At 40.5% G+C, this 16,855-nt stretch overlaps 1 protein-coding gene across 1 annotated transcript in view; it reads left to right on the top strand.

Moving 5' to 3' along the window:
- The window catches only part of LOC129332906 (heparan-alpha-glucosaminide N-acetyltransferase-like), a 365,907-nt gene that overhangs the window by 327,136 nt on the left and 21,916 nt on the right, over nt 1–16,855 (top strand). Inside the window, exon 15 of the mRNA XM_054984210.1 lies at nt 3,202–3,279. Within this exon, the coding sequence (XP_054840185.1) occupies nt 3,202–3,279 (78 nt within the window). The remainder of the gene's footprint in view (nt 1–3,201; nt 3,280–16,855) is intronic.

Consider the following 16,855-nt stretch of genomic DNA (forward strand, 5'->3'; position numbering starts at 1 on the left):
ATTGGCGACGGCGGATCTAGACCCGCCCCTTATCCCGCTTTTCTCCCAGGGATGTGAACGAAGCATAGCGCGACGCTGACTCAGTGAGAAAGGGAATGTGAACACAGCCTGGGACATTGCGGGATAGGATCCAGCGCAGTAAACACGCAGGGAAACCGGAAGGCAGGGAAGTGCGGATTCAGCCATTCTCCAGGTTGAGGGCTTACTTGTGCATTAGGGGCTACTAAGCCCCCAGTTGTGGGGAGGAGGATCCTGTACTCCACGTCCCCATAAATAAAGGTAGTCAGCCCCAGAATGTGATGTCTCTTCCGGAAAAAAACTGTAAGTGACATCAGTCCTCCTCTCTATAAATCACCAGGTACTCTGAGGTTTTACCCTGGAGTTTCTGGGGATTCCTACAGTAGACCCCTATCGCCTCTGGGTTTTCCTAACAACAGCCCCTCCCCCCCATATTCCTTCCCATCTCCTGCTGGTTGCAGCCCCACAGTGTATGAAAGTAGGAGGGGAAGGGGGATACAAGCGTGGCTTGGAGAGCTGCCAATAATACAGAAGGAAGAAAAGTTAGATGAAAGATCTCCTGAGATTTTCTCAGATCGAAGCATAAAGGCAAAGAGGGAAGAAGGAGTACAGGGGATAGGTTGTATCCTACCACTCTTCTCAGAAAACTGTACTGCCTTCCTCAACTTTAAGAAGCTCTTCCTCTGCTAGAGTAACTGCAATTGGAGGATGGTACCTTAGGCTGCAGCAAGTAGGGTTGCCAACCTCCAGCTGGGCCCTGGAATTCTTCTGAATTTATGACTGATACCCAGATTACAGGCATCAGTTCTCTTAAAAGAAGCGGCAGCTTCAGAGGGGGACTATATGGCATCACATCCCCGGTGAACTCCCTCCCTTCCCCAAACCCTGCCGTCCCCAACCACTACTCTCAGTTTCCCAGGAATTTCCCAATCTGTAGTTGGCAACCCTAGAAAGAAAGCTTCAGTCTTTGGTGAGTGAAGTGGCAGGTTACAGACCAATGAGAGGTCAGGGTTAGACCTCTCAGACCTTATGAGAGGTTGGCTAACTAGTTGGAACGATCAAGAAGAAAACTGTGAAAAGAGGTCCATGGGAGCAAAGGTTTGGTTTGTACTACCCTACAAAGAAATGCAGAATGGTGACTAGTTCTAGCTTTCTTTATACATAATAATGGGTGAGCTAAAAGGGCCCTGGAAAAAAACCTTCACAGTGGCCCCAACTCGAGGGGTTGACAGAACTGTAAAGTGCTACTAGGGTTACCAACCTCCAGTTAGGGCCTGGAGATCTTCCAAAATTACAACAGATCTCCAGACAACAGAGATCAGTTTCCCTGGAGAAAATAGTAAAAAGTCCAGTAGCACCTTTAAGACGAACCAACTTTACTGAGGCATAAACTTTTGAGAACCACAGTTCTCTTTGTCAGATGCATCTGACAAGAGAGCTGTGGGTTCTCGAAAGCTTATGCTTCAATAAAGTTGGTTAAAAAGGTGCTACTGGACTTTTTTACTATTTTGCAGCTACAGACTAACACAGCTAACTCTTCTGGATCTATGCTCCTGGAGAAAATGGCTGCTTTGGAGAGTGAGATTTTTATCTCATTCTGTTTCCGTGGACCTCCGGGCAACATACATAGTTCTCACCGCCCTCATCTTATTCTCACAACAACCTTGTGAAGTAGTCAGATAAGACACAGGTGCAACTGGCTCAAAGGTGGCTCAGTAAACTTCATGCCCCAGTAAGGATTCTAGAACCTCTACATCACACTGGCTGCCAAATGTGTGGTACAGAGAACCAAGTGCCCCCCCCCCCCAGGTAGCAGGTGCAATGGCCCAAGTGGCCCCTCAGAGCAGCAGCTCACCTGCCAAATGCCCATTCACTTCAATGCCCAATGAGTCCTTGCCACAATCAACGGTTTTAGTAATGCTGCACAGGATTGCACGGTTATCTCAGTTAATTGCGGCTTGTGCCTATTTTTGTATTTCAGATGATTGACTTGAGGCTGAGAAAGATGTATGGATGGCAATAGGAGGCTGTAAAAATTGTAAGCGCTGTAGACTTTTGGCCCTGCTACTTTGGGCCCAGCTTTTTAAAGAGTTGGGCCCAGACCCCACTCTTTAAAAACCTGCCCATCTAGCTCGGCCCTTAGTGTGACCTCAACAGGTCTGGTTTGAGTTGTGCGCGCTTTGGCCTCGGAGTGGCCTTTAGAGAGAGAAGGAAATAAGGGTGTCCCTTTGGATTTAAATTCTAGGAGTTTGACTTGCCTTTCTCTGCTCAACAGAACCATTTGGTTGCTGTTTTTGTTCCAACGAATCTTGGGGACATGCAGCAACGACTCTGGCTTGGCCCTTACTCTTTTAAGAGTAGCCTCTTCTGGCTACTAAAACCTGCTCACCTTTGAGCTTGGAGATCCCTCTCACTATATGGAGGATGGCCCCACATTTGTTCTCCTTGCAGGTTCCACACTAACGTAGGGTGTTTTCCCTAGCCAGGCGTAAAGCTATGCCTATTTAACCAGATATTGTCTGTGTAAACAAAAACGTGTTGAATCAGTTACACATGTTCTTCTGCATTGTCATCTGTATGTTGATACATTTAAAATCTCTTCTAGCTAGTCTGACAGACTGTCCTGATTTGCTTAAAGTTTATACATTTTTGAATGATTCCTTTGCTGAGGTTACTGAGATGGGGGCTAAGTTTCTCTATGCTGCTTTGAAATCGCATCAAAGGTTATCACAGAATTAAGTTACAAGGGTGGGTTTTTTTCCTAAAAATTTGTCTGTATTTTAATAACTTGTGTTGTTGATATACCAGTAAAGGCTAACCTGAGCTTGAACTTGGAAAAAAGAAGAGCCGCCTCTTGATTCTGTCCTCTGTGATTCAGTCACAATCTATGAGGGGATGTCCAAAGGTGCGCTTGGTGGCTCCTCCTACCAAATCAAAGCTTTTGAATTGATTTTGGTTTGAGTGAACAGTAGTCTATTTTGGAGAAATCGCAGTGGGTTTTAGCAGTTACTTTAACAGTCTTCATGGATCTTAGTCACTTGATAAGCTGCTGTGCCTCTTGAAAAGCATGGTGATTTCCAGCTGGGAGGACTTTGCATTGATTATGTCCAACTACTTTTTTTGCTTTGTCTAGGACTCCTCTGCTGATTGATTGCGTTTTCGTTTTCTCTTTCTGATTTTCAGGCAGGGAAGATTATTCTCCTGTACCGCCGGCGACCACAGAGCATTTTAAAGAGATTTCTCTTCTGGGCAATTTTGCTGGTGAGTTGTTGAAGCACAGTGCTTTAAAGATAATAGAATTAGCAGTGCTACCAGGCACTCATTATTTTTAATTACGGTAGTTGTTCACAAAGTGCCAGTAATCTCACAAAGAAGGGAAATGGCCCACGGCCTGTAGCCATTGCAGAAAACGTCTATTGCCCATTTTATATTTTCAGTAATGATTTTCTGGTTCTGCCAACATACTCTCACTTCCTCCAACGGTCTGAGGGCAGCCATCTCCACTAACAACTATCAGCCAGAAGGAGTCTGTTGCCACACTAGTCTAGTTGGGATGGAGGGGGCCTTTCCCTCAAATTGTAACAGGAAGGGGGAAGAGCTAAACAAAGCAGTCCAATTTGCCGTGCCTTTTAGCTGAAATAGCAACGATGGCTTTAAGGAGAAATGCTCATTGTAGCTCCTCGCACACATTTCACCATTTCCGATTATTGTATATTTTCAGTAGTCATTTTCTCCATCCATGTGAAATTTCCCACTTTCTTTTTGGCTGAGTCCAAAATCCGGTTTACCGTTGCTTTCCTACATTACCCCATTCCTTCAAGATTGCATCGTTATTATGAACCTGTTTGTTACGACCCCTTTCTTTCTCTCAGTTAGATTTTGCCTTTAACCCTTTTCTTCTTGCCCCATCTGGGTAGAGTGCTGCCACCTAGAATTATATTCCAAAATAACTTAAATTTCCCCTTTTATAACATGCCCAAGCGTCAGGCTCCTTCATGGGACTATGTGGCCCTGAGGAAAGGAATGGGATATGGGAATAACAGATACTCTGGATTGAAAAAAAAATAAACTTTTATTGTTACAAGAAGTATATCGGTTTCACTATAGTACTTAAGCTTGATGATTTCTAAGTGTATTACATGTTCTTAAAGTTTCTTTTCATAGACACAGTCACTCAGATCTTCATAAACTTTCTCAGGTGCACACATAGTTTGCCTGCTTTAGATAGAATGAATGGTTTTCTCTCAGACACACAAGAGTTCAGACTTCCACACAAGCTATATTTCTCTCAGAAATGCTTAAACATGTTCAGGCTGCACACAGCTTGCCTCTCTCGCCCTGACTGAATGTTCTTTCTTCACTCAAAACTGCATTCACTCGGGAGGGGGCGGGGCGTCAGCGTGTATGCTAGACGCGTGAGTTTCAGGCTCCTGGATCTTCCCTTCCCCCGACTGAATTATTAGCTCCTTAAAGTGATCCTAACAAGCTACAACTATGGGCAAGACAGGAGGAAATAAAAATAAATCTTCAGAGCCGATTTCACAATCAGTAAAAACCTTTTTTTCGGCGGGAGAGCACAGAAACAGCGCTGCAGCTGAACCCCACTCTACAGCCAAAATGGCCTCCGTCATTGCTGAGGAAATAACTGACACAGAAACCCAGGTACAAGAAACAAACCTAAGTATTAAAATAGATCAACTGGAAGATAAAATTGCCAATAGAATGGAGAGACTTCTGAAACCTATGAAGGATCAATTGACTGCAATATCTGAGTCTCTCCAGCAAGTAACTCGCACTGCAGACTCTGCTTTAGAGCTTAGCTTGTCCTTGCAAAAAGAAACACGCACTCTGCAGGCTAGCGAGAGCTGGATGAGAAATAAAATCATGGACCTGGAAAATAAATGGAAATCAAATAATTTAAAATTTCGCGGATTCTCAGAATCAGAAGAAGGCTCAACTGAGTTAATAGTCTTCCTTTCAGGATGGCTGGCTCAGGAACTACAATTGGAAGACGGTGTGGCACCAAATATTGTAGCTGCGTATAGGATGGGCTCCCTCCGCAACTTAAGAAAAAACACTAACAGAGATATTATTGTTACGTTTATGGACTCACGTACTAAAGAGAAAATCCTTCAAGAGGCTAGAAAAAGAGGCTTTTTCCTTTTTCAAGGGCAGAGAATTCAAGTTTTCCAGGACTTGTCAAGCGAAACCCTTTTGCAGAGAAGAGAGCTTAAACCCATAACCACTCAACTAAACAGTGCAAACATCAGATACAAATGGGTGGCCTCCTCTAAACTCCAAGTAGTACATCAGGGAAGAACTCTTCAAGCAACGGATCTGTTATCTGGCACATCTCTTCTTAAGGAACTGAACTTATGCTCACCGGATCTGAACAAAAGCTCTACTGTCGCACAGAAATCCTCCACTATGACGGGATGGGCCACGATACCGATGAAAACAACTGCCTGAGGGAGAAAATGCATGCAAGCAACCATCATTTCTTAGAGTTTTTCTCTAGCGTTTCTGTCTGTCAATATTGTTCTTGCCTCTAACATTTCTTCTTCTTCTCTATCTGTAGCTTCAGACCTTTCTGTAACTGTAGTCCTCATCTCTTTTCTACTTCTTCAGTCGGGGGGGGGAGGGGGGCTAAACCTGGTACTCATTTTAGTTCCCAGTTGTATAGGATCCTCCAGAAAAGGGGAGAACCTAACCATTCTCCTTATTTGTGTTAACACAGGCAGTTTAGACCTGTGCCTCTGGAGAGACTGCTCCTTCACACGAAGGAGCAGTATTATGTTAACTGGTGTTTTGTTTTTGTTCAAGGGGGTGGGATGGGGTTATTGTATTAATGTTACAGTTCTGTTGGACAACATATATTATGCAATATTGGAGGAACCATACAGAGTAGCTGAAAATAGGTTATCAAAGACTCAGAGGATGCCTTATTTCCTCATGCTCACAGAGTTTTATCTGTCCGTTATATCATTCTATTTAACACATAACTAATGACAGATAGAATCAAAATTATTACTCTAAATTGCAGAGGATTAAACAATCCTATAAAACTTAAACGTGTTACTACAGCTTTAGTGAAGCAAGGGGTAGACATACTGTTTTTGCAAGAAACCCATTATAGGAAAGAAATGCCTCAGGTATTAAAGTCTAATCGTTTCAATGTGCACTTTCAAGCCCCAGGCTCATCCAGTGCCAGGGGTGTTGCAATCTTAATCTCAAAGAATGTTAGATTCCAATGTGAAGACTCAAAAATAGATCCTAGGGGACGCTTTATTTTTGTCAAAGGGGTTCTGGAAGAAACAAAAATAACCTTGGCATCTATTTACGCTCCAAATGACAAGCAAATTGAATTTCTTCATGAAACTCTATCTAATTTAAGGTTGTATGCGGATGGTGAAATTTTGGCAGGGGGGGATTTTAACTGCATAGCAGATTCAAACCTGGATCGATCCCAAAACAACAGGGTACGTCAGAGAAACAAAGTAAATCGATCAAACCTCAATTTACTATTTGACAAATTTGAGTTTAAGGATGTGTGGCACTCACAGCACGGCCTAGAGAAAGACTTTACCTATTTTTCTGCCCGTCATCAAATCCATACTAGAATAGATTACATATTGGCTTCCCCCAAAATTTATCATAATATAATCTCTTCCACCATAGGCAGTAAAATCTGGACGGACCATGCCTGGGTAGACTGTTTTTTGACCTTTCCGGAAAAAATAAAACAAGACACTCACTGGATACTGAACAAATCTCTTTTATTACACCCAACAATTAAAAAAGAAATTGAATTAGAACTGGAAAATTATTTCAAAGAGAATACAGAAGGTGAAGTCTCTCAAGCAATAATTTGGGAAGCCATGAAGGCTGTAGTCAGAGGTAAAATCATATCATTAGCCTCATTCTATAAAAAAGAGAGAGAGAAGACTAGATCAGAAATTATATCCAAAATCCATGCTCTTGAAAACAAACACAAAAAATACTGCAATAAGAAAGACTATAATCAATTGACTTTAGAAAGGAAAAAGCTGGAGGCACTTGAGACATCTTCCATACAAAAGAATCTACTGTTTTTAAAACAGAGGTACTGGCACAAAACCCCTAAAACGTTACGCCTCCTAGCTTGGAAAGTTAAAAAGAAATCCTCTTCCAACCAAATTTCTTCAATTAAAAGAAATGGTAAATCTCACACTTCCAATAATAAGGAAATCCTAGATATATTTCGTGACTTTTATTCTACTTTATATAAATCAAAGAATCCAACACCATCTGGTATCGAGGACTTCCTAAGCTCTCTTACAACCTTGAAACAAATTACTCCAGAGCATAAAGCTTCCCTAGATCTACCGATCTCCTCTCAGGAAATCACTGAAGTCATCAAAAATCTCAAACTAAATAAAACTCCCGGCAGAGATGGCTTCCCTGCCGAATTTTATAAAAAGTTTATACACATTCTGACAGAACCCCTTCGCCAAACTTGCAATGCAATCCTTTTAAAAGGCAACTTCCCAAAAACATGGTATGAAGCTACAATTATTGTAATCCCTAAGCCAGGGAAGGATGCCACCCTCCCATCTTCTTACCGTCCCATATCATTACTAAATCAGGACGCAAAGATATTTACAGCAGTACTGGCTAATCGTCTGAATAAAATCATAAGTCATTACATACAATCTGATCAAACTGGCTTCATACCAAACAGGAGTATTACAGATAATGTAAGAAAAACTCTAAACATTATCAATCACTGTAAAACCAATCAAATAGAGTCGATCCTGCTCTCATTAGATGCTGAAAAAGCCTTTGACAGCTTAGAAACAAATTATTTAATAAGATTGCTCTCTAGGATGGGATTTGGCCATTCTTTTATTCAGATTATCAAACTATTATATGCTTCTCCTAAGGCCCAAATAAAACTCAATGGATTGAAATCAAAAGACTTTGAGCTCACAAGAGGAACCAGACAGGGATGCCCGCTTTCCCCATTATTATTTGCCTTATCCATAGAACCTCTGGCTGAGGCTATACGGCAAAACAACGCCATTAGTGGCATCACTATTGGAAAACGCGTTTATAAAATTTCCCTGTTTGCGGACGACATGGTCCTTTACCTTGCACATCCATGCACCTCATTACCAGCCCTGGAAAAAACCCTGCATGATTTTGGTTACATTTCAGGTCTTAAAATTAATAAAACCAAATCAGAAATTTACCCTATTCACCTAACTCCAATCATTAGGTCAGAGATGGCTTCTAATTTTACATATCAATGGACCCATAAGCAATGGACTTATTTAGGCATTAAGATACCAGTTGATTTACTGGATATAAAAGAAGCTAACTTTAAACCGTTACAAAAAATGATAAAAGACAAAATTAAAGAGTGGGCGGAAATGAAGTTGTCGTGGGCAGAAAAGATTAATCTGGTAAAATCTATGATTCTCCCACAATTTTTATTTAATTTCCGCATGCTACCAATTAAACTTACAGATCAAGATTTCCAACATTGGCAAAAAATTATAAACAGTTTTATATGGGATGGCAAACGCCCTAGGATAAACTATTTAACCATGAAACGGTCTGCTAAGAAAGGTGGATTATCAGTCCCAGACTTAAAACAATACTACATAGCTGCCCAACTAGCAAACATCGTAATACTATTAAATACTGTAGAAGGTTCAGGTTGGCCACAAATTGAATCATCACACATCTACCCACACGACTTACAGGATGTGATATGGGCTGAACCTAAGAATAGACCACCTCAAATTCATACTAACCCCTTTCTAAGAACCACCTTAGACATATGGGACAAGTTAAGGCAACATCTTGCTCCAACCATCTCGCCATTATCATCTTTTATAGATCAGAATTGGTTCCCACCTGGCATGGACTTAAATTCTTTTAAATTATGGAAAGTAATTAAACAAAACAGGATTATTGATATAACCAAACATGGGATTATCCTGAACAAGGCTCAAATAGAAAAGGATACAAATGCTACGATCCCATGGTTTCAATACCTCCAAATCAGACACCTACTAGAAAGTCAGCCACTTGTAACCTCATTAAAGCGTGAACTAACTGACTTTGAATATTTACTTAAATTAACACAATCTCATAGGAAAGGTTTAATAGCTAAAATATATGCTATTTTAAACTCAAGGAATGATCAGCTCACATTGAAATACCAAGCAAACTGGAGCAGAGACTGTAATACAATCTTATCTGATGCTCAGTGGTCTTCCATCTGGTCAGGAAACTGCTTGCAATCTAAAGCAGTGAGCATCAGAATGACATCCTTTAAAATAATGGCGAGGTGGTACCTGTCTCCCACTCTTCTCCACCACATTAATCATGAAACGAATCCACTATGCTGGAAACAGTGTGGACAAAATGGAGACTATATTCATCTATGGTGGTCTTGTCCTAAAATTCAGTTGTTCTGGGATCGAATCATACAAAAAATTAAAACAATAACAAACTATGCAATTCCCAAGTGCCCTGAAGTAATCCTGCTAGGACTCTGGGAGGATCAGACGGTCCCATCTACTAGGAAAAATCTGATATTTTTATTGATTGCTGCGGCAAAATTGCTTTTAGCCTCAACCTGGAGACAGGAAAAAACTCCAAGTGTATCACAATGGCTCAGAAAACTATGGGACATTTTCATAATGGAAAAAATAGCGGATCACCTTAAAGGCTTAGATAATCCACAATATCAATCGTGCTTTCTTGTACAATGGCTACCATTTTTAACCTATTGTCATAATACCAATCAGTTACCTAATGTAGATTTACATACACTTAGCTTCTTTGCTATAATGTGACTTCTTATACTCAGTGTATTGTTTTCAATGTTAATATTGGCTGTTTGTTAAAACATCAAGGTTTTCATCTCTTCCATGTATTGCCCATTATGCTGTTGTTTAATTTGGTTATTTGTAGTTTTGGAAAAAGTTATATAAAAATGCAAAATAAAAAGTTTAAAAAAAAAAAAACTGCATTCACTCCACCCACACACTCAGTCATCAACCAATCATATCACTCCCTCATCCCTCTCTTTCACCCCCACTCTTTATCGGGATCACACCAAGCATTTAAAGACCCATACACACATTTGAAATCAGTACATTATTATTCTGCTAGCTGGCTTCAGTGGAAGCAATATGACTCTGTATCTGATGTAGTCTGCTTGGAAGTCCTAGCAACATAACCATCATTCAAGTTTATGTCCCAAATAGATGCTGAAGAGGAAGAATTTGAATACTTTTACACAAGTATCCAGGAAGAAATTGATCATACACCTAAACATGATGTGCTCATTATCATAGGTGATTGGAATGAAAAAGTAGGCAACAAAGCAGAATCAAACATTGGACTAGGATTACAAAAGGAAGCAGAAGAGCAACGCATAGAATTTTTGACACTAACAACTTCTTCTTTGCAAACACTTGCTTCAGGCAGCCTAATAGACAATTGTATACATGGAAAACTGGATGGTCAATACAGGAATCAAACAATTACATAATCGAGAGGAGAAGATGGAAAAGCTCTTTTCTCTCTGCGAGAACAAGACCAGGAACTGACTGGTACCAGTTGTTAATATAAAAAATTAGAATAAAGCTGAAAAGAAACACTAAAAGAATATAGCGCCAAATATAATTTAAATAACATTCCTGAAGAATTTAAAGACCATGTAAATATCAGATTTTCATTACTAAGTTTAGTTGATCATGAACAGAAAACTGTAGGCAGAAACCAGAGATATTATCAAAAAGGAATATGCAAAAACATTCCAGTAGCGTAGATGGATGACTGCTGAAACTCTTAAAATGGCTAAAGATAGACAAGATGTAAAAGTAATAACAACAAAAACAGCAACATTTATATACCACCAGGACAACTTAGTGCCCACTCAGAGCAGTTTACAAAGTGTGTTATTGTTGTGTGTCCCCGCAACAATCACCCTGTGAGGTGGGTGGGGCTGAGAGAGTTCTGAGAGAGCTGTGACTGTCCCAAGGTCACCCAGCCAGCTTCAAGTGGAGGAGTGGGGAATCCAACCTGGCTCTCCAGATTAGAATCCTGCCGCTCTTAACCACTACACCAAACTGTAGTGACAGATATAAAATCAGAATTCTAAATGCAGCTCATCAGCAACTTGCATGCAGAGAACTATTATAATAATCAGTGCAGAGAAATAGAAGAAGAGAACAAAAATGGAAGAACAAGCAATCTGTTTCACAAAATCCAGGAAATCAAAGGGAAATTCAAACCACAGCTGAGGATGCTGAAAGATCAGTTTGGAAATACAGTATCCAGTCAGAAGAAAGGAAATAAAGGAAAGATGGTAACAATATGCTGAAGACCTATACAGAAGAGATGGAAGGATGACAGATTTCTTCAAAGAATTGTTTGACAAACAATCTGTCAACAACTATGGAACACAAAACAATGGTTCACAGACTGGAAATACTCAAACTACATTCCAATTCTGGGGGAAAAAGGGATGCCAAAGATTGCAACAACTATTGGACTGTTGCATTAATATTCCACACAAACTTAAGTGATGCTCAAAATTCTACAACAAATATTCTTACCATATATAGAACAAGAAATGCCAGGTGTTCAAGCTGGATTCAGAACAGAAAGGGGCACTAAAGATCATATTGCAAATTTACAGTGGTAAATGGAACACACCAGAGAATTTCAGAAGAAAATCAGTCAGTGCTTTATAGATTACAGCACAGCTTTCAACAGAGTGGATCACGAAAAGCTATGAATTATGTTTTAAGAAATGGGTGTGCCACAACATCTGATTGTGTTGATGCACACTTTGTACTCTGGACAAGAGGCTACTGTGAGGACAGAATATGGGGAAACAATGTTTTCCAGTTGGCAAATGTGTCAGACAGGGATGCATATTATCTCCATATCTGTTCAACCTCTATGCAGAACATGTCATAGGAAAAGCTGGATTAGATTTAAGAGAAGCTGGAATGAAAATTGGTGGAAGGAACATTAACAAATTGAGATATGCAGATGACACCACGTTACTGGCAGAAAATAGTGAAGATTTGAAACAACTACTGATGAAGGTTAAAGGAGAAAGCGCCAAAGCAGGAATACAGCTGAAACATCAAGAAGACAAAAATAATGATTACTGAGGAAGTACACATTTTTAAGGTTAACAGTGAAGAAATGGAAATTGTTAAAGATTTTTGATTCCTTGGCTCGATCATCAACCAAAAGGGAGAGTACAAATTAGAAGGAGATTGAGACATGGAGGGGGAAGCCATGAAAGAGCTAGAAATATCCTTAAGGACAAGGATGTGTTGCTGGGAACCAAAATCAAGGTAATCTACACTATGGTATTCCCCATTGTTGATGTGAAAGTTGGACAGTGAAGCAAGCTGACAGGAAGAATATTGATTCATTTGAAACATGGTGCTGACTGCTGAATGATGGTTTTATAGAAACCATGGATGGCCAAAAAGACAAGTAAGTGGGTTCTAGATCAACTCAAGCCTGAATTCTCCCTAGAAGCTAAAATACCAGAAATGAGGCAGGCTATTGTACTTTGGTCCCATCATGAGAAGACAAGATTCTCTGGAAAAGTCAGTAATGCTGGGAAAAGTGGAAGGCAGCCAGAAAAGAAGAAGAACCAAATAAGATGTCTGGACTCCATAAAGGAAGCCACATCGACCAGTTTGCAGAATTTGAGCATGTCTGTTAATGATAGAAGGCTTTGGAGATCTTTCATTTGCATGATCAGCATAACTTGGAAGCCACTTAACAGCACATAAGACACAAAACTGAAGTGACTGGATAGGAGTCCAGTTCTCCCCTTGAAATCTATCAACTGATTGGCAAAATTGGAGAAGGTTCTGTGCACGCAGTTGGATTGGGGCCATAAGCTACTTATTCAATGATTGCCATCTTCTTTTAGAGCTAAATACATTATTTGTGAGGTTGAGGGAGAGGAAAACTCTGCTGCTTGTATTCAGTGGATAGGCATTAACCCAGCAAGGGTATAGAACAGACAGTGTCCTGCCGGTTCCTTCCCTTTCCAATTTTTTCATCTGGCTTTGGGCCCACTATGCATTTTATTTTTAAAAATGATATCAGTTCTCACTGTATTTCATTAAAGCACTTAGCTAGACTGTAGGTAATCTTCCCTCCGTGTCGCTTTCCTTCCAGTCACCTTCTAAGTTATGCACGTGATTTTTACAGTCCACTCTGACGCCAAAGAGATGATTTGCCAAGATATAGACAAGTTTCTTTGTGTTCCACTCAGGAACTGTAGTCATGCCAAATGTTTAACATCAGTGACCGTGAAACGTAGAAAAGTTCCAGTGACAGCAACTACTTGTCACAAGCAAATGATCTGCTCTCAATGCAATTTTTTAATTTTTTTTTTAAAGGAAGGCGGTTTGAGGACTGTGCTGGAAAACGTATGGACTTGTGCCAGTTTCAACTGTCAGATTTATTTATCTCATTACTTCTTCCTGCCCTTCCTTCAAGGCGCAGAGGGCATGCATGTGACTCTCCCTGCCTCCATTTCATCCTCACAGTGGCCCTGAGGTTAGGCAGCAGCAACACGGAATAACTGGCTCAAGGTATCCTGTGAGCTCCGTGGCCAAATGAGATGTTGAATCTGGATCTCTTTGACCTCAGGCCAATACCTTAATCCCTACACTACGCTGGTTTACTTGTATCTTTTATTTTTGTTGTGAGGGAAAGTGGGTGATATCAAGAGTTTCAACAAGTACTTCCTTGATCAGAAAACAGAGAATCATAGAGCTGGTTTACATTTGAGGGTAATCCCTGCACAGGCTGCTCCACAGCACATAGCATCATCATTAGCTTCGCTCATCTGGACAGGATCTCCTGAAGGTGCCACCTTACATATGGGTGAAATGAACAGCAGCCTGTACACAGGCTTTCTCTGTGGTGGCCCCTACCCTGTGGAACGGCCTGCCTGAAGAGGTCAGGAGAGCCCCCACTCTCCTGGCTTTCCATAAACAATGCAAAACCAAATTATTCAGAAAGTATTGTAGGGAGGGGCTCTCAGATACTTCACTAATGAGTTAAGGACCATAGACTTCACCACTGTGTGGCCTTACATACTATCTGTTGCCTTAAATACGTGCTCCTATGAGCTAGCTGTGCTTCTTGTTGTCTGATGTCAGCCCTAGAATTGCTGATGTTCTGTTTCAGCATTTCCTCTGTATTGGATTCTTGCTAATGCCATGTCTCTGTAAACTTGTGTTTATTTACCCTATGGCATTGTTTATGGAAATATCCTTGAAATTGACTGTACTGGTCTCACACTGTGTAATCCGCCTTGAGAATCAGTGAGAAAGGTGGACAATAAATAAATAAATAAATAAATAAATAAATAAATAAATAAATAAATAAATAAATAAATAAATAAATAAAGGTAACAAACCACGTTTTCACAGGGGTATCATTCATATCAACAGAAACCTCCCTGGGGTTAGGGCCATGTGCTTTTATGATGGTTTGGGAAATGGCTATCTCATTTGTGCAAATCATGAAGACTGCATATGCATACTGAGATGCCAGTTTGTAAGTGGCAAATCCTTTTGACCACTTCCCTGAACAAATTTGACCACAACCCCTTGTGACGCAGTGGTGCCCCCATTAAATTCTGCAATCAAAGGCAGAGCTCCTCCTTATTTGGCCACCAGGACATTGAAGACTTCGAGGAGGGCCAGGGAGCCACCATCCAAGCAACTGCCATTCTGTCATCAGAAGCAGATTTAGTTTTGTTTTAAGTTATTTGTTTTGGGTTTTTTCTTCTTGTTGTTTTTAAATCGTAGTTTTAAAAGCATTTAAATCGCTTCGGTAAGCACAAAGCTTGCTAGCGCAGGAATCCGCCAGGAGTGTGGCATTCAGGGACAGGAGCAAAAGCAGGAACAGGTCTCCTCTTCTCTGAGAGTCCCTCTACCCAAGGCATCTTACGTGGGAATGCGGAAGTGACTTACTTTCTGTGCTGTTTTATATTCAAGTGTACTCTGTCTCCTTAGCAGTGCACGTGTATCCACAATTGGGAGAACAAGTGTAAGATCTTTCCCCCGTGTAAGATGTCTTGTGTAGAGAGGCTCTGATTCCCCCTGGTCTAAGAGACTGAGGAAACAACACGGATACATGATTTTTCTATGTTAGATCTTGAAGATCTTGAACTAGGTCTTTGCTCAAGCCTGTCAAGGCTGATTGCTCTTATCTCCAGGATCCCCTGATCTTGAAATTCTAGTTTGTATGATAGAATGTATCTCCCAGGTCATTTACTTGAATGAAGCTTTAAATGATTGATGCATCAAATTAAGAAAATCAATAGGATGTTCATTTACAAAAAAAGAAAAATTAATCAGTTTAACATAGTTCTAAATGCAGTCTTGTTTGCCTCAACATAAAAGACAAATGCCTGATTAATAGTGACAGCCCATGAGCTAACGTGACAGATAAAATGCACTTGATTAGACATGCTATATAAGCTGAACCAGAAGCATAGGGGCTCCCCCTCTTCTATAGCACTTCCGTTTTTCCTTTGGCTTTTCATTCTTATTTACCATTTATTCAGAAATAGTCGCCTATATATTTCAAGGGCAGTGTTTAAGTAGTTCTAATTACATGGGCTTAGTCTGTGCCTGGACTATTAAGGGTTGACCCAAGGAACAGCCAAAAGGCTGACTTAACTACTTAAGCTAAGCAGGTTTGGCTCTATAAGTGCCTGAATGGAAGAACCCCCTGGAAACCAGATGTAAGCTGCTCTGAGCTCTTTGGGATGAATAGAATGTCAGTGAAAGAAGATCCATTCAGAAAGCATACAAAAATGAGGGTCATGGGATGTGTGCATAGAACACTTTTGGAAAGGAGGAAAATGGGACAGACTTCTATGACAAAGGAGAAAGAAAGGACCAAGTGCTAAATACCAAAATATAAAAGTGATGGAATATCAGTTAAAACATCGGAGATCAAAAACACACATCAAGGGATATACCATGCCTAATGCCAATTAATAAGAATGAACATCAAATGGCAGTGTTGAAAATAAACAGTATGTCCACGGGGGGGGGGGGGGGCGGTGTTATGTGCCGTCAAGTCATTTCCGACCTATGGCGACCCTATGAATGAAAGACCTCCAAAATGTTCTAACAGACCTACTCAGATCCTGCAAACTGGAGGACGTGGCTTCTTTTATTGAGACAAGCCACCTCGTTTTAGGTCTTCCTCGTTTCCTTCTGCCTTCCACTTTTCCTAGCATTATTGACTTTTCCAGAGAATCTTGTCTTCTCATGATGTGACTAAAATACGATAGCTTTAGTCTTGTCATTTTAGCTTCTAAGGAGAATTCCGGCTTGATTTGATCTAGTACCTACTTATTTGTCTTTTTGGCTGTCCATGGTATCTGCAAAACTTTCCTCCAGCACCACATTTCAAATGAATCAATTTTTTTCCTGTCAGCTTTCTTTACCTTCCAACTTTCACATCCATACATGGCAATGGGGAATACCATAGTTTGGATTATCTTGATCTTGGGTCCCAAGATCTTTCCCTTTATCTTTAAGGATCTTACCTAGCGCCCTCACAGCTGTTCTTCCGAGTCTCAATCTTCTTCTGATTTCTTCATTGCAGTCTCCCTGTTGGTTGATGATTGAGCCAAGGAACAGAAAATCTTGAACAACTTCAATTTCCTCATTGTCAACTTTAAAATTGTGTAGTTCCTCGGTAGTCATTACTTTTGTCTTCTTGATGTTCAGTTGTAATCCTGCTTTGGCACTTTCCTCTTTAA

This window comes from Eublepharis macularius, chromosome 6, assembly GCF_028583425.1.
Source record: "Eublepharis macularius isolate TG4126 chromosome 6, MPM_Emac_v1.0, whole genome shotgun sequence".
Lineage (NCBI taxonomy): Eukaryota > Metazoa > Chordata > Lepidosauria > Squamata > Eublepharidae > Eublepharis > Eublepharis macularius.